Below are 25,875 nucleotides of genomic sequence, written 5' to 3'. Positions count from 1 at the left end.
TTTTTTTTTTTAAAGATTTTATTTATTTGAGAGAGAGAGAATGAGAGACAGAGAGCATGAGAGGGAGGAGGGTCAGAGGGAGAAGCAGACTCCCTGCTGAGCAGGGAGCCCGATGCGGGACTCGATCCCGGGACTCCAGGATCATGACCTGAGCCGAAGGCAGTCGCTTAACCAACTGAGCCACCCAGGCGCCCACACTGGGGGTATTTTGGTGGCTGGCTGCTGCATTTCAATTTTATTCAATTCAGGATATTTTTCTAATTTCCTTGTGGACTTCGTTTTGACTCATGGGTTATTGTGAAGCATTGTGCTTTATTTCCAAGTATTGGGGGTGTTTCCCAGATATCTTTTTTAGTTATATTTCAATTCTCGTATAGTCATATCAACATTTTGTATGATTTAAATTCTTTTAAATTTGTTGAGGTTTGTTTTGTGGCCCAGACTATGGTGTATCTTGGTGCAGTTTTATGTGCAGTTGAAAGAATGTTTACTCTGCTGTTGTTGGGTAAAGTGTTACAAAAATGTCAGTCAGAACAAGTCAGTTGCTAGTGTTCAGGTTTTCTATATCCTCCCTGCTTTGTCCTGTCTACTTGTTTTATTGATTACTGAGAGAGCAGTATTGAATTCTCTAACTGAAATATAGACTTTTCTCTTTCTATTTTAGATCTATTGGTTTTTACTTCATCTATTTTTGAAACTCTGTTATTAGATGTATTCGCATTTATAATAGTGGAGTCTTCTTGGTGAATTGGACCTTTTATTATTATGAATATCCCTCTTCATCACTGGTAATAGTCTTTTTGAAGTTTACATTTGTCTGGTATTAATATTGCCACTCTGATTTGCTTTGATTACTGTTTATATGGTGTATCTCATTCCATTCATTTACTTTTTTTTTTTAAGATATTTATTTATTTATTTGACAGAGACAGAGAGACACAGCGAGAGAGGGAACACAAGCAGGGGGAGTGGGAGAGGGAGAAGCAGGCTTCCCCCTGAGTAGGGAGCCCGATGTGGGACTCGATCCCAGGACCCTGGGATCATGACCTGAGCCGAAGGCAGACGCTTAATGACTGAGCCACCCAGGTGCCCTCCACTCATTTACTTTTAACCCATATATTTTTTTATGGTTAAATTGGGTTTCTTGTAGACAGTACATTATTGCCTTTTGCTTTACTTCCTACTCTACTAGTCTGTCTTTTAATTTGTTGTCTTTCATTGACAGTTGGATTAAAATCTTGTATCTTGCTATTTGTTTTATATTTTACATGTTTTTTTTTCTCATTTTATTTCTTTTTCTTCCTTACTTTGGATTAACTACATTTTTTCAGAGAAAAACATCAATCTATTGGGTACCAAAAATAGACAATAAGACTTACTGCATTTGATCAAAACAGTTGGTTACTCACAGCACACCAAACAACATGAACAGCAGCATAGTTGTGTGTTTGTTGGTTCCCTTTGCCCCAAGGCCAACAACCGATATGGTGGTCCCAGATGCACAGCATATACACAGTGAGCTAACACTGTGGCTAAGGAGCCAGGCCCAGAACTTTTATAACAAGCAGTAAGCAAGCCTGCCTTGATTTGATCTGATCTCTCCAGCTCTATTAACAATCAACAATCCTGGGCGAGGGCCCAGGTGACAGAGAAGTCAGATCCTTGCAATCTTGACATAGTCAACAAGACATGTTGAGCACAAAAAGGCCCAGGGAGAATGCCTCCCAGTATCTTTATAATCCCACTTTATCTTCATATTGGCTTGTTAAACTTCTTTAAAAAAATTTTTTTAGTGGTTGCCCTTGCATTTACAATATATATCTTCAATTAATCAAAGTCAATCTTTAAATAATGTTATACCACTTCTTTTTTTTTTTTTTTTAAGATTTTATTTATTTATTTGTGAGAGAGAATGAGAGACAGAGACCACGAGAGGGAGGAGGGTCAGAGGGAGAAGCAGACTCCCCGCTGAGCAGGGAGCCCGACGCGGGACTCGATCCCGGGACTCCAGGATCATGACCTGAGCCGAAGGCAGTCGCCCAACCGACTGAGCCACCCAGGCGCCCTATACCACTTCTCATATAGCAGAGGATCCTTCAAGAGTATATTTCCAATTACTTATCCCATCAGTTTGACTATTGTTATTGTTATACATTTTACTTTAATATATGCTATCTATCCACAACATATTGCTACTTGTAAAAATTGAAATGTAGTGACATACAATTTTATATAAGTGTCAGGTGTACAACATAGTCATTTGACAATTATATACATTACAAAATGCTCACCATGATAAATGTACTTACCATCTGTCACCACACACAGTTACTGACTATATTCCCTGTGCTGCACTTCACATCCCCATGACTTCGAAAGCGAAAGAGGAGTGTACATCCACTCTCTGGCTTTAATAGTCCGTTGTCTTGTAAGGTGATTAAAAACAGGAAAATGTCTCTTCTATTTACCTTTATTCTGTCCATTTCCAGAGATCTTTAGTTCTTTATGTAGCTCTTTCTGGAGGCAGAAAGAATGTGATACGAGAGAGAAACCCGGGTCTACATAAGGAAATGAGTCTTCTCGCCCGTCTGCCCGGAGGCCCTGTCTTCCTCCCACCTCACGAGGGTGCCAGTGCCTGCATCCCATTTCTTCTTGGAGGCTCCTGTCCTTCTTTGGAATTCAGGTTAATTGGTTGCTCTGCAACCTCAGCTCTCTGAGTTTGACAGAAGTTGTAATTTTATAAACTACCTAACAATTTTTAAAAATTGTGATTAGTGTGGTAATGATGCTCTTCCCAGCTTTCTGCATCCAGGATGGAAGCCAGAAGTCTCAGCCATCTACTTTTCCATGGTTCCTTCCACCTCCTTTTGCCATCTGCTCCTGGGGCGCTGCCTGGGTCTTTCTCTTGCCTGACACCCTTCCAGCTTAGCCCCCTGAATTATCTCTAGCTTGGATGCTTTTCTCTCTCTACCCCTTCATGTGGCAACTATCTGGCAAAGAGAAGGGATGGAAGTTCCAGATCTCTCACCATCTTGGGGACAGGTTGAAACAACCCATGGAGTTCTGTTCCTGGGGATAAGCCTGGAACGGGGAGAAATGGTTTTGGGAGCTGAGCTCTCACCCACCGTCCTCCCGAGTGGGTCTCATTCCTCTGTGCTAGGAAGGGGGACGAAGTACTTCATCCAGTAATGAGGACTAAGAATCAAACTGACTAAAACATTTCTTGGAAGATAGAAACTGCAACAGGACAGAAAGGGAACAGGCTGGGAGCAGAGGTTACAAGCACAGTCCCTGGAAGCAGCCTCTGTGGATTTGAATTTCATCACTTATTTGCTGTATGGCCTTGGACAAGTCCCTTCACCTCTCTGTCTCTCAGTTTCTGGATCTGTAAAATGGAAATAATAATAGTATTTACCTCACAAGATTGTTAAGAGGATTAATAGAGTTAATATATGCAAAGCACTTATAATAGCAACAGATATATAATAAGTTAATAAGAAGTATTAACTATTAGGGTGTACTTCCTATAATTTCAGAAATTCACAGAAGAAAGCACTTTCCTCCCTTTCTCAGAGCCCATTACAATCAAAACACTTAATGTTTACTGAGCATCTCCGAAGTACCCACATCCTGTACTAAGCATTTTATATGAATTATCTCATAAGTGGTAGGGATTAATTATTCCTACCTAATAAGCAAGGAAATCAAGGAACAGAGAAATTAAGTGTTTACACAGCTGGCCAGATGCAGAGCTAGGTTTGCAACCCAGGAGGGTGGGACTACCACTTGCCTCCCACAAACTAGTTTCCTTGCTTGTAAAATAGTGGAAACGCTGCTTGCTGTATTTCTCTCACAGGGTTGTTTTGAGATCCCACTAACAATAGATGAAGCAGCGTTTTGGGTATCTGTACAGGGCTGGTCCCCTGACAGGGAAGCCTGAATGTGTCATGACTCCATCCCTTTGCACATGCCCATCCCCCCTCTTCTCTGCTTGTTGAACTTATTTCTTCAAGACTCGGCTCAGATATCAGCACCTAGATTTTATTCTAATAATGGAGGGATTTAAGCAGGGGGTGGCGTTTTGAACGCAGACTTGGGTTTTGAAATGGTGGCTGACTGCTGTGTGTTATGGGGGGGGGAGGGGGATGCAGTGTAGCAGGGCCAGAGTGAGTACAGGAAAACCAGATAGAAGGCTACTGGGGAGCCAAGGGAGAGATGGTGGTGCAAACAGAGAGGAACGGTGGATTGAAAAGTTATTTAGGGAAGAGAATCGACAGGGAATGGAGATGTATTTACCACAGGACAGGGAGGTGCCAAGGATGACTCCCAGTTCCCGGCTTGCTCGTGGATGTTTGTTCAGTGAATGAACGAATGACCCCACGGAAGTATTCCCGACAGACACCCCCGACCCGGTCCTGTTCCCGCGGCTCTGGAGCTGTGAGCACAAGGGGATGGGTGGGAGGGAGGAGGAAAAGAATGGGCACAGAATCTCAGTCCAGGAGCTGCTAGATTGGACACTTAGGCACTGGTTTGAGCAGGAGGCGCGGAGAGGGGGGCAAGCGTTTCCTCCGTCGGCCCCGCAGTTTGTGCCTTGCCCCTCCACCCCCGCCAATCTGAACGCGCAGCGCCCCTGTTCGCGCCCTGGAGGACTTGGCTCCACGCCGGCGTCTCGGGGTGCGGCGCAGCGGCCCACCCCTGCAGCCCTGACCCGCCCCGTCCCGGCGCCCACCCCGCCCAGTGCGCTGGAAGCCTGGGCGGCGGCTCGGTGCGATCCCGGAGACAGAACCCGGGGCTGCCGGGTGAGTCCTAAGGTCAGGGGGCCCTCCGCCGCGGCGCACCTGCCCTAATGCGCGGCACCGGGTCAATGCCCTCCCCGCTCCAGCGGGTCTCCTTCCCCGCTGCGCCTTCTCGCCCAGGGTGCGGGTGCGTTGCGGCGGGGCTGCCCGGGAGTCGCCAGCAGCAAGTGCGCGTGGGTCGACAACCCGCGCGTGTCCCCGCGGCGGGGATGCGCCGCCCTGCGCGGCGCAGCAAGTGGATCTGAGCGTGCGGAGCCGAGCGCCCCGGCGACGGGCGGAGTGCGGACGAGCGCGGCCAGCTGCGGGGCAGGGATGCGCGCTGGGAACTTTTCCCCGGGCCTGGAAGTGCGAGCGGCCGCGCCCAAGGGGGCTCCCCAAGGCCGCCGGGAGGGAGGCGAGCGCGGGTGCCCGCCGCCGCCCCTCCCCCACTTCCGCCGCCCGCCGCTTCCTCGTTCCCGGCTCCCAGGGCCCGGCCGTCCCGCGGGAGCCTCGGCGGCGCAGCCCCACCCCGCCCGGCGCGGCTCGCTCCCACGCCCCCGCCGCCGTCTCGCCGGAGCCGAGCGACCGAGGCAGCGGGGGCGCGGGGCACTGCAGGTAGGGGCTCAGCGGCGGGGGCGCAGAGGCGGCGGCCGGGCGAGGGCTGGGGGCCCTCCGCACTAGCCGGACGCCCTGGGGCCCTCGGCCGCCTCCCCCCTCCCACCCGCGGGCGCGTCCCGGCCCTTTTTAGGGAATTTTCTCGCTCCCGCGGACTCCAGGGCGGGTGGGGCGGAGACCGGCGGGGCGCTCTGCATTTCTGGGGCTCCCCGGGCTCTCCAGACCTCGTCTTTTCCCCAGCACCTTTCGTCGCGTAAACAACTCCCTTCCTCTCCCCGGCCCCGGCTCCGCTGCCCCTGGGGACAGCGCCTCAGGTCTCGGGAGATGGTGAGGGGGAGAGGGGGCGTCCTGGCACCCCCGGCCCGTGGGCCCCCCCACCCTCGTTCTCTCCCTCCCCCGCCCGGCCGCTGGAGCAGACGGCCCCAGGGGCCCCGGGTATTTTTAGCGCTGTGACCTGGGCGGCAGCTCGGAGAGCCTTTCCCGGGAATCGGCGTCAGCGCCTCCCTCCCCCGTTGCCAGCCGGTGGCCACCAGGTCTCCGCACACTGTCTTTGGCCCTGGCTGGCCCACTTGGGTTTGAGCCCCTCGCGGCCCGCAGCAGCGTCTGTGGAGCTGGCCGGGGTCTCCGACACTGAGTCCAGATGAAGCGAGGGAGGCAGGCTACAGAGGATGACGAGCTGGTCCTCAAGCCAGATACTCCCTTGCCTCCGGTGATGGGCTCAGAGCGCGCTGTCGGAAGGAGATGGAGTGAATGCGAGTGGAAGTATAGGGCTTGGGCTGGCCCAGAGCTCTGGTGTTCTGGAAAGCTCTCAGCACTGGGGACCGCAGGGGCCTGGTCTGAGTTGGACCCAGGACCCGCCCTTCCAATTGCTACTCACTGACTAGTGGGGATATAAGACTGAGATGTATGAGAGGAGAGGTGCTTAAATAAAGACCTGGGGAGTACGGAGAAGAAAGAGATGGGGGGGGGCGCCTCTAAATAGCACAGTATCTGGGCTTTACATTTTACAGAGCACCTGCACCAGCAGCCGCTGGGTTGAGTTTGAGGCAGGAAGGACTATTAAGTCATTTTCGGATGGGAAGCCTGAGGCTGGAAAGATGATTTCCTGAGGGGCAGAGCCAAGTCTGGAAGTCAGGTCTTTGACTTAAGAGCAGGGTTTGGAGGGGATGGTGATGATAGGATATGTGGGGGAGAGGGGGTGTTTTAGTCTTTGGGTTTTGAAGGCTGGGCATGAACCAGAGTTACAGCACTTGAGCACCCTGAGGTCCCCATCCCACCGTCTTCCATGGCCTTCCGAGGGGTGGCTGGGTCCGTTAGAAGTGCCTCCTTCTTTTGGGCTGGACCAATCCCTCCAACCCCTCTCACCAGGGCATGATACTGAGTCTTGGCTATTGGCCCTGTTCCCTGAATACAGAGGAGCTTCTTTTGCCGTGCCTGGAACCAGCATCCCCTTTGTGGAGCCAGGCTCAGCCCTGCCTCTCTCTGAGACTTGAAGTTTGTAGTAACAGACTTTGTTTCAAGGAAGGGAAGGAGGTGGCCAAGTCCGGTGGTGTCCAGGCTGCAACGCCAGGATGCTGGCTGCAGAGGGGCTCCCCAAGCCCAGGCCCCCGTTGTGTTCCCTCTCAACTTCATAGCTCTACTTGCCCTGCCACCTCCCAGGAGCTGACATGGACCCAAATCCTCGGGCAGCCCTGGAGCGCCAGCAGCTCCGCCTTCGGGAGCGGCAGAAATTCTTTGAGGAAATTTTACAGCCGGAGACGGAGTTTGTCTTCCCCCTGTCCCACCTGCATCTCGAGTCGCAGAGACGTAAGCTCTGAGTCCTGGGGAGAGGGCCTGGAGTGGGGTGGGGGGGTAGGTCTCGTAGGTCCTGAATCATGGGAGCCTCTTCCCCTTATTTTTTTGGCCCTCAAAACTTCTGTCTCTGGACCTGACACATATCTTTGACCATCCTAGGGGCTCTGGGGGCTCTGGCCTGCGTCCTCCTGACTTGCCCCCTTCTTGATCTTCAGCCCCCATAGGGAGTATCTCATCCATGGAAGTGAATGTGGATGCACTGGAGCAGGTAGAACTTATTGACCTTGGAGACCAAGATGGAGCAGATGTGTTCTTGCCTTGTGAGGACTCTCCACCAGCCTCCCAGACATCTGGTATGGCCCTTGGCTTGGGGGACTTGGGCACCAGTTAGCCAGAACTGGGTGGCAGGCTCTGAAGTGAGGCTGCAAGGCAGGGCTGGAGAAGTATACATGTAGGGGTTGGAAATGGGTGTTTCTATGAATGAAACAGCTGTCTGTTCTGATTTTAGGGAAGTTGACCCCGAGGGGAACTGGGTGACAGATCTCCAATCTAAAATTCTGGGAATGCCTCAGCCCCCCTTAGCCTTTGTTAATTTTGTGTTTGTGAAATTAATGTGATTAATTCATGTAATTAAAATCATATACAATATAAATTTTTATATTAGATAACTTAAGCCATTTTAGTCCTCTTCATATGAATATGTACTGAGCACTTTTTTTTTTTTTAAGGTTGCTAATACTGTGCTCAATTAACTCAATCCTTACAATGTCCTACTAGGGCAGGTGATAGTATCCTGATTTTATAAAGGAGGAAATTAGACTCAGAAGTTGTCACACAGCCAGAAAGTGGAAGAGCTGGGTTCAGACCATGGCTGTCTCATTCCAAAGCCCATATGTTTAGCTTATAAAATAGATATTCTCTTATTTAAAGCTGCCGCTGTTTATTGATGGCCTACTGCATGCCAGACATTTTATAATCATTCTTCGATTGATTTTATCCTCAAAACCCTTCTGGAATGTAGGTGCCTATCCCATTTTTAGAGAAGATTCAGTCCTTGAGGGAGAAAATGACTTGCCCAGAGCCACTCAGGAGCAAGTAAGTGACGTAGGTAGAGCTTGAACTCTTGAATTGATTGACCTGAGTCTAGGGCCCAGACATGGTGTAGTGAAGTGAAAGGAACTGGCAGTCAGGAGACCTGGCTCTTTGTGGACTGGCTCAGTGACTGGTCACTCCCCTGCCCTTCTCTGGGGTTCAGCCTCTCCTGGCCGGACCATCTCCGAGAGTCCCCAGAAGCCCTGTTTGTGGCCCTGACCAACTCTTCTTTTCTGGGCAGGGCTGGATGACCACCCGGAGGAGTTGAGCCTGCCAGTGCCCACGCCAGACAGGACTGTGTCCCGCACGTCCTCCTCATCTTCTGACGACTCCACCAACCTGCACAGCCCAAATCCCAGTGACGGCGGGGCAGACACGCCCTTGGCACAGTCTGATGAGGAAGAGGATGGGGCTGATGGAGGGGCAGAGCCTGGAGCTTGCAGCTAGCAGTGGGCCTCCATCTACAGACTGACTGAGCTGGCTCTTCTCCACAGGAGACCCTAGGCCCAGCCAGAGCCCTTCAGAGAAGACCAGACTCTTTACTTGCAGTAGGCACCAGGGGGAGGCAAGGACAGTGGGATGGCGTACCTCTCTGGGAATTAACCCTCCTGCTTTACTGCTAACCTTTCCTGCTACAACCCTCCCACCAGTTTTTGGCTTCCTCCCAAGGTAGGGCTTATAGGCGAGGAGATGGAAGATGAGGCAGGACAAGATGCTACTGCTTTTCTTAGCACCCCTCCCTCCCCCAGACTCTCCGCAGTCTTCTGATAGAGTCTCCTAAACCAGTGTCTCTAAGTGGACGTGAACTCTGTAGCACTCCCCGTGCAGTGGTACTCCAGCCATCCTGCTCCCCTACATCCTGTTTGGGAACAGGGCACGGTATAAATAATAAATAATAATCTACCAACCACTCCCCTTCGTGTGTCACGTTGCAGAGATCTCAGACCCACTATATCTAACCGACACCATCCCCCCATCTCTCATGTGCTCCATCTCTTCAGGAAATAGCTCTTGAATACGTGTGCTGGGCGTTTGGAGTACAGTTCTGAACAAGACAGGCTGCATCCCTGCCTTTGGTACTTGACTGTCTCTGGAGGAGAAAACCAAGTAAATACCACGGTTCATGGTGTAATCAGTAGCATGATGAGGAACAACTCTGGTATCAGAAAATAGCTCATGTGGCCACCAAAGAACTGATTTTTAAGCTGAGATCCAGAGGCTGAGTAGGAGTTTGCCAAGTGGGGGCTGTAATTCAAGCAGCAAGAGCAGCTTGGGAAGACTGTAAATGGAGAGAAATAGCTCTGAGGGACTAAGGAACATTCAGCTGGGCTGAACTGTTGGATTTGGGGACGAGAGGAAGGTGAGAGAGGTAAGACTGACAAAGGTTAGTCATGAAATACTTGGAAGCCTGTATCAAGTTTCAATTCGGCTGCTAGTAAAAGGTCAGAGACTAAAGATAAAAATTTATTTCCTCATATAAAAGACGTCTGAAGTGCAGGACCATGTGGCTGCTCCGAAGTTATTGGGTGCCTGGGTCCTTTTTGGCTCTTTTTGCTCAGCCATCCCAGCCACGTGGCTCGAATTCCCATTGATCGCTCCTGTCTGAGGTGGCCGTTGAAGCCCCGCCCATCATATCCTTGAAACTGGCAGAAAGTGGGAGAAGAAACTGGGGACAGGCAAAGCACAGCCTGCTGTCTGTTTCCACTTAAGGAAGTGTCCTTGGAAGTTCTAACCAGTCGTGTCCACTTTCATCTCACTGACCAGAGCGTGCTAACCCGAGAAAGGTTTCACTTACAGATATTTTATAGACATAGAGACACAACATTATCTGGAAGAAAGAAAATTCTGGCCTCTGGAAAGACAGTAACCTTTTCAAGTCACTGCATTACCAGTGCATCTGATTTCCGTACTACCTTTCAAACCTCTCAGAAGCACCGTGGCTACTGGAGAGGCTGGGGTGGTCCTTTAGTAGAGCACACTGCTGTCTTGATAAAAACCAGGGTTATGTTTCTAAGGAACAAGAGGACAATAGTCTTTGGATAGGTAACTGGCAGTTGACATGTTAGGGGCCATGTTAATGAATCTGAATTTTATGGGGAGTAATGAAGGATTACAAGTGGTTGCATTTGCTTGTTAAAAAGGTAATTCTGGCCACAGTGTGGGGAATATACTGGAGGAGGACAGGCTCAGGACGGACACCTAACACAATACTCCATGCAAGAGATAATGGTAGTGATCAGCTTGACTGGGTTGAGGCAGGGTATAAAAAATAAATGACATTCATTCAATAAATATTTATTAAATTAAATGTCAGTGTTTAACATGTGTAAGACACTGAACAAGGAATGTAGAGTGGGAAAAAAAAAAAGTGCTGCTTTTATGAGAGTCTAGTCTAGTGGGGACCCAAATGCAAAATTGCGACTATGACCAGTTCAAGGAAGGAGTTCATAGCCTATTAAGAGCAGTCACGGGGGCATTTCCCTTGAGGAAGTGGCATCTGACCTGAGCCCTGAAGGATAAGAAGGGAGTCAAGGAGGGGAGTAAGGAGTAAGGGGGGTACGGGGGGTGGGGGGAGAGAGGCTCCTTGTGGACTGTTCACTGGAGAGCACCAGTATGGATGCCTGGGAACCAAGAGCCACACTACATAGCGGGGTAGTGGACTAGCGTGGAGGTGGACGGGATGTAGAAAGGTGGAAGGAATGAGGAGAGATTTAGGAGACAGTTTCCAAAAGATTTGACAGGTAGGTGAGAGAGAGGAAGGGGTCAAGGGTGCCACCATTGTTTCTCCCTTGTGCAACAGGATGATGTGGAATGTAGGGGAGATCCAGGTTTGGATCACAAATTTGGTTTTGGCCATGGTGAGCTCGAGGTGCTTTCGAGACCTGCAGGAGGACATGTTGGGTAGGCACTAGGACCCACGTGTGTTGGATTTAGAGAGGATTAGGCTGGGAAATAAATAGATGGAGCTACCAACGTGTAGGTGGTAAGTGAATAAGTGTGCCTTCCCAGGGAGGGAGGGGGAGTGGAAGGAGAAAGGAGGGTTCTAGGACCCAACCTTAAGGGGCATCAAGTCATTTCTCACATCAGAAAAAAGAAACCATTCCACCTCTCTTTGTACATCAAACACCACCATGGGATCAATGGCCTTCAGCCTAAATACCAAAGTTCTTTGTGCCACCCAGGCTGAGTGAGTGACAGGCCTGCAGTCTTCCCATAGTCCCAGCCTGGTTCCACCCCTGCAGGAGGCCATTGTAAGTGACAGCTCTTAAGGGCTTTTCCTAGCGCTGGTGAGAAACTTGTGGGAGTTTTGTGCTCCTTTTGTCTAAAAGCCTCTGTGTCCAAGTTGAGATCATCTACTAAACTGGGCTGGGGCTCAGTCTCATGTGAAATTTTGCAGTTTTTCTGGGTTGCTTATGACTTTGCTGCACACAAAGGGCATGGCCTCTCCCTGCCTTTGGAGTAGCAAAGCTCAAATACCTGTCTCACTGTGGCTGAACCTTCACCTGGGATGCAGCCTATGAGCTCCGTGGCTCTGCTATACATGGCTTCTCAGCTCCCAGGATCACCTTACTCCCCTCGGAGCCATTGATGGGAAGCTAGACTAGCTTGGTTGCTGTCAATATGCCAACAAATCTCTTAGTACTCCAGGCACGTGATGCTAAGATCTGTGGGGCTTGGGGCATTTTCCCTGCCAGTCTTCTGGAGAGGCAGAATTGTGTGTGAGCCTCTGGGGAGCCTCCAGTTCAGCTGCTATGAGCCCCAGCCTTGCCTAGAAAGGTCTAGGGTCAGCTGAGACCCCAGGACCACTTCCTGGTTGGACAATGATCTCTTCTTCTGCCAAACCACAGGGGCTTGGCGAGCCTTCAGAGCCAGCATCTCCAGCTGACTGTTTCTTGAGGCCACGGAGTGCCCCTGGAGAGGAGAGGATGATTTGGAGCCAGCTCCGAGGCAAGCAGCCCAGCTTTCAGTCTCCAAGCCACAGCGTGGCTTCTTCTGTCTCTTGCAGACTTGTCACAGACTCTGGGGAAGAGGGAAGAAGACAGACTAATCCTGTAGTATCCTATGCTGTGGAGGAAATAGGAGGGACCACAACTCAGGAGATGATTCCCTGGAAGGTGCACACTGTAGCAGTCCCTAAAGAATGCACAGAACCCGACACTGAACAGCATGGCAGTGTGGGGACAGTATCAACTGTACTGTGACTTATTTGTTCAGACATTGCTGAGCACCTAGTGTGTGCTAGCCTCCTTGCTGAGGCAACAAGAATACTAAGGTGACCAGGAGCTCTTCCAGGAGCAGATGTGGCCACAGGTAATGGAAAGAAAACACAGGCTGTAGCAGAAAACAGAAGACCCTAGCACACTAGAGAGGGAGAAGGTAAGTCTCCTGGAGGTGGCTGGGTCTTCAATGATGGGGACAGGCAATTTCAAAAGGAGACAAAGCATAGAAATATAAAATAATCATAATGATGGTAGCTCCTCTTTTTTTTTTTTTTTTTTTTGAGGTTGATGGTGTGAACTCTAGTCTTGGCTTCATGACTCACTGTGATGTTAGGCAATATTTCAGTTTCTGTACCTGTTTTCTCATCTGTAAAATGGAGATCATAGACCCTACATCCAAGTATTGAGTCAATGATGGTCAATATTATTAAGCACTTAATACATTCTAGATCCTACATAAAAATAATTTCTAATCCTTAACAACCACCCTGAAAGTAGGTTTATCCATTTTACAGAAGAAGAAAAGTGACCCTCAGGTTGCTCATGCTCCTGTGGATTAAAAGCTGGTGTGGGGATTTGTCTGACATCTAAACTTGTGGCCTTTATTCCATGTCTAGTGGGAGAAGAACACTAGATGGAAGTAGAATGAGGGCATAATGACAGAAAGACATGTTTTTGACACTTCCTCTCTGGTTGGTTGGGGTATATCTTGGCAGGCACCAAATTTGGCTCTTCGTAGAAGTATGGTTGTGAGTTTTACCGAGAGACTACGAGCAAAATCCTTCATGAATGTGTTCCTCATAGGGCAGCTGGAAAAACCAAAGCAGGAATTTAACATCGGAACTCCTACAACTCAATAATAAAAAGGCAAACAAGCCAATATAAAAGTTGGAGGGGGGTACAAAAAGATTTTAAGACTCTTCACAAGAGAAAATATATGTATGGCCAATAAGCATATGAAAAGATGCTCAACATCATCAGGTAACAGGGAAATGCAAAATAAAACCACAGTAAGATACCACTACATATACCATATGGCTAAAGCTAAAAAGTCCTCCCAAATTAAAAACAAATGTTGAGCAGGATGTGGATCAACCAGAACTCTCATATATTGTTGGTGCAAGTATAAAATGATACATTTTGGAAAAAGATCTGGCAGTTACTTAAAAAGTTAAACATTACCTATGACCTTTGACCACTCCTAAATATTTACGCAAAGGAAATAAACATATGTCTACAAAATAACTTATACAGCAACCTACTTCATAACAGCTAAAGACGTGAAAGAGTTCAGGTGTTCATCACTAGGAGAATGGATAAAGTAAGGTATATTCATACAATGTGAAACCACACAGCAATAAAAACAAACTGCTGATACATGCGAACACATGGATGATTCTCAGAAACATTCTTCCTGTGAAAGAACTCTTACACAAGAAAATATACATACGATATGATGGTTTCACTTACATGAATCTCTAGAACAGATTATATTGTGGAGAAAAATCAGAATAGTGGTTGCCTCTGAAAGTAGGAGGGGGCAGGGATTGGCTGGCAAGGGGCATTAATCAACTTTCTGGGGTTTTTGGAATGTTCTATATCTTGATAGAAGTTTGGGTTACACAGGTGTATGCTTTTGTCAGACTCCGTGAATGTGCACTTCAGAGTTGTGCATTTCTTTGTAAGTTTTACACCAAAATCTAAACAAATATTAAGCTTCATTTAATGACATGCATGCTGAAATATTTAGGGGAGAAGTGCACTTATGTCTGCAATTTACCTTGACATGTATCAAAACATAAGAGGAACTGAGGGACTTACAGACCAAAATGTGGTAAAGCAAGTATAGTAAAATGTTAATGGAGGAGTCTAGGTGATGGGGTAACAGGTGTTCATTCTTTCAACTTTGCTTATGTTTGACATTTTTCATAATAAAGGGGCCAGTTATTTGGGGGTTTTACAGGAAAGCTCTGCACCAGGCTTAGGACTGAGCAAATGGACACACTAGAAGCCGAGGAAGACGCACGCACGAGCCCTGTCATGTGACCTCGCAAAAGACTTTTTCAGTCCTCTACTATTACATAGGCACAGCGGCAGTGGCAGCGCTCGGTATTATTACGCACATTCTAATGAACACGAGTACCCCAAAGTGGCGGGGAGGGAGGTCCTCAATCCAGCCCCCAGTCGTGCCAGACGTCCACCGCCCTTCTTGCCCTCCCGCGCTCCCTCAAACCCACCCGCCTTAAAGGACCCAGCCCGGCCGTCCCTCTGGTAACCTCACCCCGAGTTCCGGGATGGCACCGGAAATCATTTCTCATACGCTCTTCCTATTGGAGGCCAGCTTTCGTGGGGGCGGGCACAGCTGGGAGGCGGAAGTAGCCGCTGGCATGGCGGCGGCCTTGCCGCTTGCTGTGCTCGTGCTGCTGCTCCTGGGGCCCGTGGGCAGGGGGCATGCAGAGCCCCCACGCGACACCCTGCGGGAGGAGCTCGTTATCACCCCGCTGCCTTCTGGGGACGTAGCCGCCACATTCCAGTTCCGCACGCGCTGGGATTCGGACCTGCAGCGGGAAGAAGGTGAGAGGATGAGAGTGGAGAAAGACGACTGTGGCACCCGCTGGGGGGGGGCGTGGAGGCAAGCCCTGGGGGCGGAGCCTGGTCTCTTGGAGGGGTTCTGGACCCTGGGCTGGGGGCTCGACAAACTAGCTCTTTGGGGAAGGATGGGATAGTTACTGAAGAACCCCATTGTACTGGTGGTGAAACTAAGGCCGGGGGAGGGGCAGTGACTCCTCCAGACGCCTAGACCAGGGGCTCTTTCCGCAGGTCCAGGCTGCCACTCTAATCCTTGAGTTAAAGCCCTCTGTCGACACCACCGATGATGATGCTGTTGGCCATTGTCATTTATCCTGGGTGCTAGGCACAGAGCTAAGTTCTGTAAGAAATAGTGAGGAAGAAGTGGGAGATGTAGAGAGATAAAGGCACTTGGTCAAGATCACATCGCTAGTGAATGGCAGTTTGGTCCTGCATTCAGATCTCTCCGGCCCCAGAGCTTGGGGTCTGTTGCTGCTTTGGGGTGGCTGAGAACCCGTCCTCCAGGATCTTCACTTACGTACTCCCCTCTTCCAGTGTCTCATTATAGGCTATTTCCCAAAGCCCTGGGGCAGTTGATCTCCAAGTATTCTCTACGAGAGCTGCACTTGTCATTCACGCAAGGCTTCTGGAGGACTCGGTACTGGGGGCCACCTTTCCTGCAGGCCCCATCAGGTGCAGAGCTCTGGGTCTGGTTCCAAGACTCCGTCACTGAGTGAGTGCCCACCCTGAGTCCTGTTGCAGGCCATGGAGGGAATGTGGCCGTGGCCAGTGTAGCCGTCGTGCCACTGCTCCTAGGGGGCAGCAGTTCCAGCAGACAGCAATTCCATGGGGGGTAAAGGTGGCATCGGAAGTAATAAATGATATTGCCACTGGGTGGCATTCTTTACTTTGGTATTTTTCACTTCCCCTGATACTTCCAGACCTGAGGTAGCACATGCATGTATCCACAGAGACAGGTAACAAATAATTTGAAGCTTGCTTGGATGTAAGGCAGTAGAAGTCTGCGGCAAACTGGATGACCTTTTAAAAGACGTTCACTCACATAATAATAATAACGGTAATGATAGTGATGATACCATGAAGGCCAAACAAAACATCTGTGGGCTAGAATTGACCTACAGGATCCCAGATCTCAGCATTAGAGGAATGGCTTTTGTTTGGGAGATGGACCAGTTTAGGTACTGCTGTTGTACCAGAATTTCCTCTCAATCCCACTGTGAGAAACCAGTAGCACAAACATGATTTTAAAAGGGGGGATTAATAGGGAGTGGTGGGGACTATGGCAGGCTAGACAGCTTGAGAGGACAGCTGCCACTCACCCTCAGGAGACTGTGGCCCTGTGGGAATAGAGGCCTACCGTCATCAGATACTCTCATTTTCAAGAGATGCCAGAAATCTGGATTTTAGTGTGAAAATTGGCAAATTTAAATATCAGTAAGTAATTTCAAAGTGTAAGAAATGCTGTGTGGGTCAGTGTTGTGCACACTACATGAAACATGATTATGGCTTGGGTAGAGCTTTCAGGCTTCAACTTTGCAATCTTTACGTGAGGCTCAACGATTGGAGCAACTGAAAAGCACTGAACAGAGGATTATCGAAGAACCCCCCAGGACAACACTAAGATGATATCAGATGAGGCCCAAGCAGTGACTTCGACATTTGCCAAGCCTTTCTTTTTTGCCTGAACTCTAACTCCCTTGTTTCCCCCCTCCCCCACACCTTGCTGTCACTGTCTCCCCTCAGCTCGTAATTGCCTGTAACGTGGAGCTGGTGTTTAGAATTTTGGTTTTATGCTTTCTGTTCTTAATATAGAGAGCAAATCTGTTGTGATATTTTTCTAATTTAATTCGATGTTTTTATAGGGTCCTAGAATGGTTGTTTTTTCCTTGTTCAGTGAGCCTTTATGGATGTAGGACTTCCTATTCTGAGGGTGGAGGCAGGACTTACTTTCATGCCCAGGGTGTTCACAGGGAAGTATGTCCTTTTGCCCAGCTGGGCACACCTCAGAGTGGATCAGCGGGCTGATCTCAGCCTCTGAAATTGTGGGGCACTTTACATGGTGTTGTGGGGTGTATATAGGTGACCCAGACGTGTTCCCTGTCCCCAGATTGTCCCAACCTAGTTGAGGAGAAGAGAGGCTCAGAACAAGAGGCTGCCGCTCCCCAGCCATGTCCCAGGAGGGACCTCATGAGAGGCTCAGAGAGTCAGAACCGTGGCAGCGCAGGACGAGGCTGTGGTTGAGGGCAGGAAAGGCTTTCTGGAGGAGGGAGCCTCTTTGAAGGTGGGCGGGGAGGGGTGAGTAGGGCATCGCCAGGAGGAAGAGGGGTCGCCTGAGCAGAGACCTGTGGGGATGCCGGGATGTCCAGAAGAGAGTGAGGAGGAAGGGGTGGGTAGGGTGAGACCCAGGAGGCAGCTGAGCAGGGCAGTGGCACCACGGCAGCTCCATCAGCTAGCCAGTCTGTCGGTTTGGCAGCCAAGTGCGGGCTTGGAGGGAGGGAGCCCCGCGCCAGTGAGTGGGTTTGTGTCTTCATCCAGCGTGGATAAATCTTGGAAGGAGCTCAGTAATGTCCTCTCGGGGATCTTCTGCGCCTCTCTGAACTTCATCGACTCTACCAACACCGTCACTCCCACTGCCTCCTTCAAACCCCTGGGGCTGGCCAATGGTGAGACAGCCCCGTGGCCCTGTCCTTCTTCCTCTTGCCCAAACTTTTGCCTCCTTTCTCTTCAGCTTCCTGCTCCTTCAGCTGGGCTGGATCCTAAATCCCCTGGGTGTGCAGGCCCCGGAGGAAGGCTTCCTGAGACCATGCTGTCTCTGCGTTGCCTTCTCCCAAGGAGGGAGGGTCTCACCCCCGCCAGGACCTCTAGGGTGGTGGTACTGGAGAGTTGCATGGCGAGCAGGAGGGAGTCACCCCACTTTGAAGAGTGGGGCCTCAGGGCCCACCCCGGACAGACTCGTGTCTCCCTCAGGCACTGATCATTCTTTCCTGCGCTACGCTGTGTTGCCACGAGAGGTCGTCTGCACGGAGAACCTCACCCCGTGGAAGAAGCTCTTGCCCTGTAGCTCCAAGGTGAGGCCAGAGTGCTCCGAATGTGCGCAGGAGCCCCAGAGAATGGCATTGGCGCCTGCCCCTTCCCTGCCTGACTGCCAGGCCCCCTGTGCACGTGTCCCACAGTGAAGGGCACTGACCTTTCATCTCTTCCTGCTTCCTCCAGGCAGGCCTGTCTGTGCTGCTGAAGGCCGATCGCTTATTCCACACCAGCTACCACTCCCAGGCAGTGCATATCCGTCCTGTGTGCAGAGTAAGTCATGGGGAGTGGGGGCGGGTGCCATCCGGGGCCTCCGAGGGAACGTGCAGATAAAGCACGTAGCCTGGTGTGTTTTGCGCTGTGCCGGTAGTAAATGTTAGCTGGGATGCTGATTATTTGGGGCGTTGGCCACACACCAAGGAAACGGAGCGGTTTCCTGGCAGGTGTTCAGTAAATCTGTGTCATGGAGCGTCGTGAAGAACACTAGCTGTGTGTGTGACTGCCAGCTTAGTCGCTCAGCTGGCATGACCTTGAGCAAGTCGTTTCATTTCCCCGAGCCTGATTTCCTCCTCTGTCAAGTGAGAGTCACAGTAGTCTCAGTTCCTGCGGGTGTTGGTGACGGTTTCTCCGGCTGGTACACATACCGCCGCGGGCACAGGGTCATGTGCTCAGTACTGAACGGGAGCAAGTGGATGGGTGGGAAGGTCCATGGCAGACGAGGGATGGCGCCCAGGTGGGCATCCCTGCGGCGGTGTGTGGGGGTGGGGACTGATGCGTCCTGACTGCTGCTGTCTGGCCCTCGCGGTAGAATGCGCGCTGTACCAGCATCTCTTGGGAGCTGAGGCAGACCCTTTCCGTGGTATACGATGCCTTCATCACAGCACAGGGGAAGAAAGGTAGGCTGCCTTGGGCACCTCGCTGGCTACCTACCATCACTGGTCCCGCCCTGTCTCTGCAGACCAGGCCTAGTCCTCACCCCCGCTCAACCTCCTCTCTGCTCCTCAGACTGGTCCCTCTTCCGGATGTTCTCCCGAACCCTTACAGAGCCCTGTCCCCTGGCTTCAGAGAGCCGAGTCTATGTGGACATCACCAGCTACAACCAGGTACCCGGGTCTCCAGTCACAATCATCACCCTCCATCCAAGGCCAGCCTGCGCCTCTGCTCACTTCTCAGCCCTGCCTTTGTGCCCCCAGGACAATGAGACGTTGGAGGTGAACCCGCCCCCAACCACCACATACCAGGACGTCACCCTCGGTACCCGGAAGACCTACGCCGTCTACGACTTGCTTGACACGGCCGTGATCAACAGCTCCCGTAACCTCAACCTCCAGCTCAAGTGGAAGAGCCCTCCCGAGAATGGTGGGTGCGGATGGGCCGCCAGGGCACTGGGCTACAGAGCTTTCTCTCTTGGGGAAGACTCATACCATGGGATATGAGGTGTGCGGTTAGACCCAGGTCCTGAATCGATGTCTTGATTCTAACTCCACGTCTTCAAGCTCTGTGACCTTGGGCAGGTTCCTAACCTTACTGCCTCATCTAGAAAATGGGGACATAATTACCCAGCAGATTGGATGAGATAATTAATGAAAGACACAGAGTTTGTTCATGCATTCATTTACTTATTAGCAAATATTTTTTGAAGACTGAAGATACCTTGCATTCAAGAGACATAATGTCTCTCGATTGAGGCAGACCTGAAACAATTAATTAATTGTGATTGTATTCAGTGTTACCGAGGCCAAGTGCCAACTACCATGAGGGCGCCTGGTTTGGGCTGGAGGGGCACAGGGCTCGGCACGTGTGAGTACTTAGAAGTAAGAGTAATTCTATCATGCTGTGGACCCGGGAAGACAGGGATGATTCTGGGATGCGGGCTTCCCAGTTTTGATGGCCAAGGTCTTCCCCGTCGCTCCCTGGCTGTGAGACTCTGGACGTGGCCAGGGGAGTGGGGGTGAGGAGTGACCCTGTCCTTTGGGAGCTCTTAACTGTGGACCCATCTTCGCAGAGACCCCTCCGGCACCCTTCCTGCACGCCCAGCGATATGTGAGTGGCTACGGGCTGCAGAACGGAGTGCTGAACACGCTGCTGTACAACACCCACCCGTACCGGGCCTTCCCCGTGCTGCTGCTGGACGCCGTGCCCTGGTACCTGAGGCTCTACGTGCACACCCTCACCATCACCTCCAAGGGCAAAGAGAGCAAACCGAGTGAGGGCTGAGTCCTGCCCCCCTGCCCCCACCCCGCCTTGCTCTCCCTCCAGGTCCCCCAGACCCTCCTTTCTCAGGGGAGTGATTCCCCAGGTACCTCGGAGAAACTACACAGGCACAAAGAGTTTGGAAGACTTTGAAATGTGGCAGGGGTAGCCTCACCGGGCCAGTCCTGGAAGTAATTCATAAAGCAGAGATGATTCAAACACACAGGACTGGGGATTCTTAAGAGGACTTTACAAGGGCAGCGATTTTCTGATCTTTTTTTACTTCTTTGCTCCTTCTTCCTTGGTGCCCCGGGCCCGGCCTTTTGTGCGGAGTCCTGGGCTTGCAGTGGAGAATGGGTTAGCAGCAGGGAAAACGGTATTGGAAACAAAAAAGATAAAGGTGGAGTAGATGGTTTCTGCCTCCTTGGGACGGGTAAAGAGGCGTTGTTTTAAAAATTTATTTTTACTTGCCACGCTTTTTCTGAAGAGGAGTTAATATCTTGTGCGTGCTTTCTGTCAGGTGGCAGGCATAGCACTAAAGCCCGCGTGGTTTGGAGTGGAGGGAGACCTAACACAGAAGACTTCTCAGGAGGAGGTTCTGGCACATTCCAGACACCCAGACTTGCTGTCTGTGACTACCCCTGTTGTTACCTGCACTTTCAGACCTGGGCTGTTCTACTCACCTTCAGCACCACTGTTTGCGTCCCCTTCAGAATCTCTTCTTCAACACACTACCCCTGTATTTTGTAGGCTTTTCTGTTTGGTTTTTTAACCTTTTGCTCTGGAAAGTATCAAGCACACACCTACGTGAGCGAGCATGACACATCCCACGGGCCCGGCTCCCCCTGCTCGTGTTTCATCTCTGACCTTGTGTCATTTCTCGATTTTAGTTTTCTGCTGGAGTTTCTTAAAACTGATCCTAGACGTCGGGCCCACCTTCCAGTGCTTCAGCCTACATGTCTACCAGGGAGAGGGCTTCCCAAAAATACCAGCTGTCCTTATCATGCCCGTTTGCCCCAGTGGTCTGAAAAAAAAAACACTGGATAGTTGGTTTATTTGAGTTAGAATCTAAATAGGGTCCTCACATTGCATTTGCTTGATAAGCTCTCAAGTTTCTCTCTCTCTCTCGTTAGTTAATAGACCTCATTTCCTTAGAGTGGTTTTAGGTTTAGAGAAAAACTGAGCAGAAAGCACAGAGTTCCGTGTGCTACTACCTCTCCTTCCCCATTATTAACGTCTTGCATTGGGGTGTTTGCTCTTAAGTCTCTTAATCTATAACAGTTCCCACTCTTTTTTTTTTTTTTTTTTTAATCTATTTGCTGGAGAAACTCGGTCATTTGTTGTATGGAATGTTCTACACCCTGAATCTGTCCTTGGGACTGTGGTTAACATGCCCCTCCCTCCCCTGCATTTTTTGTGTGTTGGTGGTTAGATGGAGAAACTTGATTAGATTCAGGTTCCACATTTTGGCCAGGAAACTTCTAGGTGGTTCTGTGAACTTCCTGTTGAATCACATGAGGCGCCTGATGCTGGGCACTTGCCCTGGCACAGCTGCCCTGGAAACACCTTTTCCTTTTTCCAAGACCCTGCTCCCCTCCCTGAGCCTGCCTGGCTCCTGCAGTCCAGAGCCTAAGGCCTCAAGAGGTAGGGGCGAGGGTGCAGGTAGTCCGACCGCAGCAGAGAGGGGTGGGTGACCCTTGCCTGTCCCCAGGTTACGTCCACTACCAGCCCGCGCAGGACCGGCTGCAGCCGCACCTCCTGGAGATGCTGATCCAGCTGCCGGCCAACTCGGCCACCAAGGTCTCCATTCAGTTTGAGCGGGCGCTGCTCAAGTGGACCGAGTACACCCCGGACCCCAACCACGGCTTCTACGTCAGGTGGGCTCCCCTCACATTCTGCCCCCAGCCTCCCGCCCACCCGCCGTGCCACTCACCCCAGTGGGGGAGCCACACACACCAAATGCCGTCTGCCTCTCCACAGCCCGTCTGTCCTCAGTGCCCTCGTGCCCAGTGTGGTGGCAGCCAAGCCCGTGGACTGGGAGGAGAGCCCCCTTTTCAAGACCCTGTAAGTGTGACCTCAACCGCCGGCTTCGGGGTGGATAGCCACACGGGCGATCAGGTTCACGCGGGCCAGGTCGGGGTGGGGTGTGGCCCCTTCCAAAGCAATGTGCCGAATTAACTCAATTCCAGTAAAAATCCTAGTGGTCTGTAATGTTTGTCCTGACTCTATGAAGTGATTCTGAAGTGCTTCTAGAAGAAGAAATGGCGAGAAGGGCTGTACTTGGAGCCTGCACGTACTCATTGTTTCTCTTCACAAATATTTCATTGAGTGCTTATCAAATGCCAGGTCCTTCAGAGAGCACTGGGTGTACAACAGGACATACAACAGCCTTGCCCCTGTCCTGCTCATGTTAAGAGGCAGGAGGGGAGATTCTGGTCTAGAGTAACGGGGCCGGGGTTGCTGGGGAGTAATCTAGGGGGTTATCCAGGAGGGCTCCTCTGAGTAGACAGCCTCGAGGCGGAGGCCGGAGGCCAAGGAAGAAACTGCTGAGCGAAGGCAGGGCCCCATCCCTCACCCTCAGCACCAGGCGGCTCTCCTTTGATCAGCTTTACGTGTTGTCTCATGTTTCTGTGTCGACCTGCGATGTCTTCTGTCAAAAAGGTTTTGAGGCTAAGAAGGCTTTGCGAACCCTTGCCGCCGCCCCTTGGCCCTGTGCAGCCAGGAGTGGGCATGGGCTGGGATGGGGAGGAGCATCCCAGGCCTGCGTCGCTCACCTCTCCTTCCTGACCGCCAGGTTCCCAGCGTCGGACAGCTCGAGCCATTTTGTGCGCCTCTACACGGAGCCCCTGCTGGTGAACCTGCCCACGCCGGACTTCAGCATGCCCTACAATGTCATCTGCCTCACGTGCACGGTGGTGGCCGTGTGCTATGGCTCCTTCTACAATCTCCTCACCCGAACCTTCCACATCGAGGAGCCCAGCACGGGTGGCCTGGCCAAGCGGCTGGCCAACCTTATCCGGCGTGCCCGTGGTGTCCCCCCGCTCTGAGATTTGCCTCCACAGCGGGGCTGCTGTTTCTCTCTGGGGAGGGCTGCTGGTGACCCCAAGGGCTCTTCCTGCCACTCGCTCTCTTCAGAGTTGGCTTTTAAACCAAACTGCCCCTGGACGAGGCCAGGGCTTAGATGCGCTGTCCAGTTCAGGAGCCACGAGCCAGATGTGGCATTTGAATTTAAATTCATTTAAATTAAAAATTCATTTCCTCTGCTGTCCCGGCCACGTTTCAAGTGCTCAGTAACCAAAAGTGGCTCATGGCTGCTGTCCTGGACAGTGCGGACAAACGTTTCCATCACTGCAGAAAGTTCTAGGACAGCGCGGACCTAGATATGCTGAGGAGCTTGCATCACCACGTGGTAGCTGGAACTTTCTGGTTGTGGCATAAAAAGTGGCTTCCTTGGTTCTTTGCTTCCTGTCCGTGAGGCCCAGGAAGAGGGGGCTGGGGCTTGTTTCCTGGGCACCTGCATAAGACTTCCTACACTGCCTCCCAAAACCCCGACAAAAAAGCTCCTCTGTCTCCTGCTAAGAATTCCCTCTTCTCTCTTGCTTCCCCCTCATTGGTGATTCCCAGAACTCCCTGGGTTTGGCCGGGAGTATTTATAGAAGTGTATCCGTGACCATGACCATGAACCATCCTCTACCTTTCAGGAGCCCTGAGAACCAGTCCCGTATCACCAGGGGTAGAGCTGGAGAGGGGGAAGAGCTCCATGTGTTGGTTTTCTAACTGTGTGGTGCATTGGAATCACCTGAGATGCTTGTGAAAGTAATGCAGATTCCTGGAGTCCACACCCTGTGAATTCAGTCTGTCTGAGTGTAGCCCAGCCTTGAAATTTCTGTCAGGCTCTTCATGAGCTTGTGTTCGGGGTGGTCCTTAGACCTTTTACACAGGCTTTGAAGCCAGGTCCATTGGATCGAGGCCTGCCCCTGCCCACCTACCCTTCTGCTTATATGACCCTGGATTCCTGTACCAGGTCCTTGGGCAGATGCCCCTCCCCACCCCCATCTTCTGTCCCTGCCTCTGGCACACTTGGCATTAACTGTGTAAGTATTTGCAGCCTGCCCATCCCTTCCCCAGCTTTCCCATCATAGCAGTTTGGCTTAGAACGCCCTGTTCCCCCAACCACGCACTGTCCTCTACTGCCTGGTTCACTCTTAAAAAAAAAAAAAAGAACCAGAGAGTTACTTCCTCCAGGAAGTCTTCCCTGATACACCAGGCTGCTGTAGGTGCCCCTTCCCTCTGTTCCCAGAGCATCCTGGACTTAACCTTTACAGGTTCTTTTCACCCTGGTTGTTCTTGTTCTTTAACTTCCATTAAACTGTAAGCTCCCTGGAGGCACAGGGGCTGTCTTCCGTCTGGACCTGATCCAGCTCAGAACATGAAAGTGCTCCATCAGTATGTATGGTTGACTGGGCGTAGGCTATTCTGGCCTGGGATCTGGGGTTCAAGGGTAGGGCTGGAAGGGCGAGGGGCACCAAGAAACCACACAAGTGTGTGTGCAGAGCCTTGAGCACAGTAGGACTGGTGACGTTTGTATGGCTAACAGAGGTGGGGTTGTTCGGTCGCCTCTGAGGGTTTTCCAAGAGCTCCCAGAACGTACGAGTCAGGTGTGTATAGGGAGGAGGTGATGAGCTCATCTAGACCACAGGCAAAAACAACTTGGTCAGGATGCTTTCACTTGAGTTTTTCTTCCCGAGCAGTGAATAAGCAGGGTGCAGATGAGATGAGCATGTGGGCGGGTGGGTGGGTATCCAAAGCTCGTGGTCCTGGCGGCCTGCGTGGAGCAGGATGCCTGCCCAGAAGGGGAGAGAATGGAGTTGTGGCCCGGCTGTGCTTTATACCCCCAGCCCAGTCAGCACTCGGAACCACCTCTGCTGCCACGTCATACGTAACCCGTGCACTGACAACACCGTGTCTCTCGTGCTCCTCCCACAATTCCAGATTCATTCACCCAACTGCCTACCTGCCGGCTGCACTTGGGCATCTAAAGGCACCTTGGATTTAATATCTCCAAAACCAAGCACCAGCATACTCTCCCCCGCGACCCCCAACACGCGCAACCGTGGTCGGCCCATCTTCCCGGTGGCCCAGGCCAAAAACCCTGGAGCCATTCTTGATGCTTGGCTCACATGTCATGCGTGCTCCGTTAACAACTCTGCTCTACCTTCAAAGTAAATCCAGAAGCCAGCTCCTTTCCACCACCCCCACTATTGTGCTGTCTATGGATGAGGTCTTCCTGGCCACACCTGTTTAAGTCGCTGCCCCCAGCTACGAGCTCCCTCCTTTGCCCTTGTCTTTTCCTCTATGGCTCTCACTGCCGTCAACGTGCAACGTGTCTTACTTATCTTGTTTATTAATTATTAAGCTCCACAAGGACGAGGACTTTTGCCTTTTGTGGCTTCAGTGCCTGGAACAGAGCCTGGCATGTGGTTTGCATTCCAGTAATTGCTGAGTGAATGAGTTCGTGAGTGTATGAATACCACACAGTAATTTTACTGCTAAGCAAGCCAGGTCACCCA

At 51.2% G+C, this 25,875-nt stretch overlaps 4 protein-coding genes across 4 annotated transcripts in view; 3 read left to right on the top strand and 1 right to left on the bottom strand.

Annotated features, from left to right (window-relative positions):
* Positions 1-7,186, top strand: part of SYS1 (SYS1 golgi trafficking protein) — a 38,353-nt gene extending 31,167 nt beyond the window's left edge. The window contains exon 4 of the mRNA XM_031030158.2: positions 7,050-7,186. Within this exon, the coding sequence (XP_030886018.1) occupies positions 7,050-7,056 (7 nt within the window). The 3' untranslated portion in view covers positions 7,057-7,186. The remainder of the gene's footprint in view (positions 1-7,049) is intronic.
* LOC145723737 (uncharacterized) lies at positions 2,814-6,763 on the bottom strand. Its single transcript, XM_081832230.1, has 4 exons — positions 6,756-6,763; positions 4,839-5,686; positions 4,297-4,435; positions 2,814-3,385 (listed from the first exon to the last, which is right to left on the bottom strand). Coding segments are annotated over exons 1-4 (996 nt in total). The 3' UTR covers positions 2,814-3,384.
* DBNDD2 (dysbindin domain containing 2) lies at positions 7,058-9,187 on the top strand. The gene is made up of 3 exons (XM_031030156.2): positions 7,058-7,196; positions 7,400-7,537; positions 8,518-9,187. Exons 1-3 carry the CDS (start codon positions 7,058-7,060, stop codon positions 8,721-8,723), a joined length of 483 nt encoding a protein of 160 aa, XP_030886016.2. The 3' UTR covers positions 8,724-9,187.
* A 5,658-nt stretch (positions 9,188-14,845) lies between these two features.
* On the top strand, positions 14,846-24,740 carry PIGT (phosphatidylinositol glycan anchor biosynthesis class T). Its single transcript, XM_006735276.3, has 12 exons — positions 14,846-15,070; positions 15,620-15,797; positions 17,621-17,748; positions 18,053-18,153; positions 18,299-18,385; positions 18,921-19,008; positions 19,118-19,215; positions 19,306-19,471; positions 20,118-20,318; positions 22,017-22,182; positions 22,286-22,369; positions 23,100-24,740. The coding sequence occupies exons 1-12, from the start codon at positions 14,884-14,886 to the stop codon at positions 23,350-23,352; spliced, it is 1,737 nt and encodes a 578-aa protein (XP_006735339.2). The 5' UTR covers positions 14,846-14,883; the 3' UTR covers positions 23,353-24,740.
* The last annotated feature ends 1,135 nt before the right edge of the window (positions 24,741-25,875 follow it).

The sequence above is a fragment of the Leptonychotes weddellii genome, chromosome 10 (assembly GCF_054177405.1).
Source record: "Leptonychotes weddellii isolate Sample4059 chromosome 10, ASM5417740v2, whole genome shotgun sequence".
NCBI classification, from domain to species: Eukaryota; Metazoa; Chordata; class Mammalia; order Carnivora; family Phocidae; genus Leptonychotes; species Leptonychotes weddellii.
The sequence above is the reverse complement of the archived record's forward strand: the minus strand, read 5'-3'. Positions and strand labels throughout refer to the sequence as shown.

Excerpts from the sequence above, each read along its gene's own strand:
- LOC145723737 (XM_081832230.1), bottom strand. Across the intron at positions 4,436-4,838 it reads GGTGCCGCGCATTAGGGCAG|CTCCAGAGCCGCGGGAACAG; the intron begins GTGCGCCGCGGC and ends TTGTGCTCACAG.
- DBNDD2 (XM_031030156.2), top strand. The coding sequence starts at position 7,058 with ATGGACCCAAATCCTCGGGCAGCCCTGGAGCGCCAGCAGCTCCGCCTT. Across the intron at positions 7,197-7,399 it reads GCATCTCGAGTCGCAGAGAC|CCCCCATAGGGAGTATCTCA; the intron begins GTAAGCTCTGAG and ends CTTGATCTTCAG. Across the intron at positions 7,538-8,517 it reads ACCAGCCTCCCAGACATCTG|GGCTGGATGACCACCCGGAG; the intron begins GTATGGCCCTTG and ends TTTTCTGGGCAG.
- PIGT (XM_006735276.3), top strand. The coding sequence starts at position 14,884 with ATGGCGGCGGCCTTGCCGCTTGCTGTGCTCGTGCTGCTGCTCCTGGGG. Across the intron at positions 19,009-19,117 it reads CACAGCACAGGGGAAGAAAG|ACTGGTCCCTCTTCCGGATG; the intron begins GTAGGCTGCCTT and ends TCTGCTCCTCAG. Across the intron at positions 20,319-22,016 it reads GGGCAAAGAGAGCAAACCGA|GTTACGTCCACTACCAGCCC; the intron begins GTGAGGGCTGAG and ends GCCTGTCCCCAG.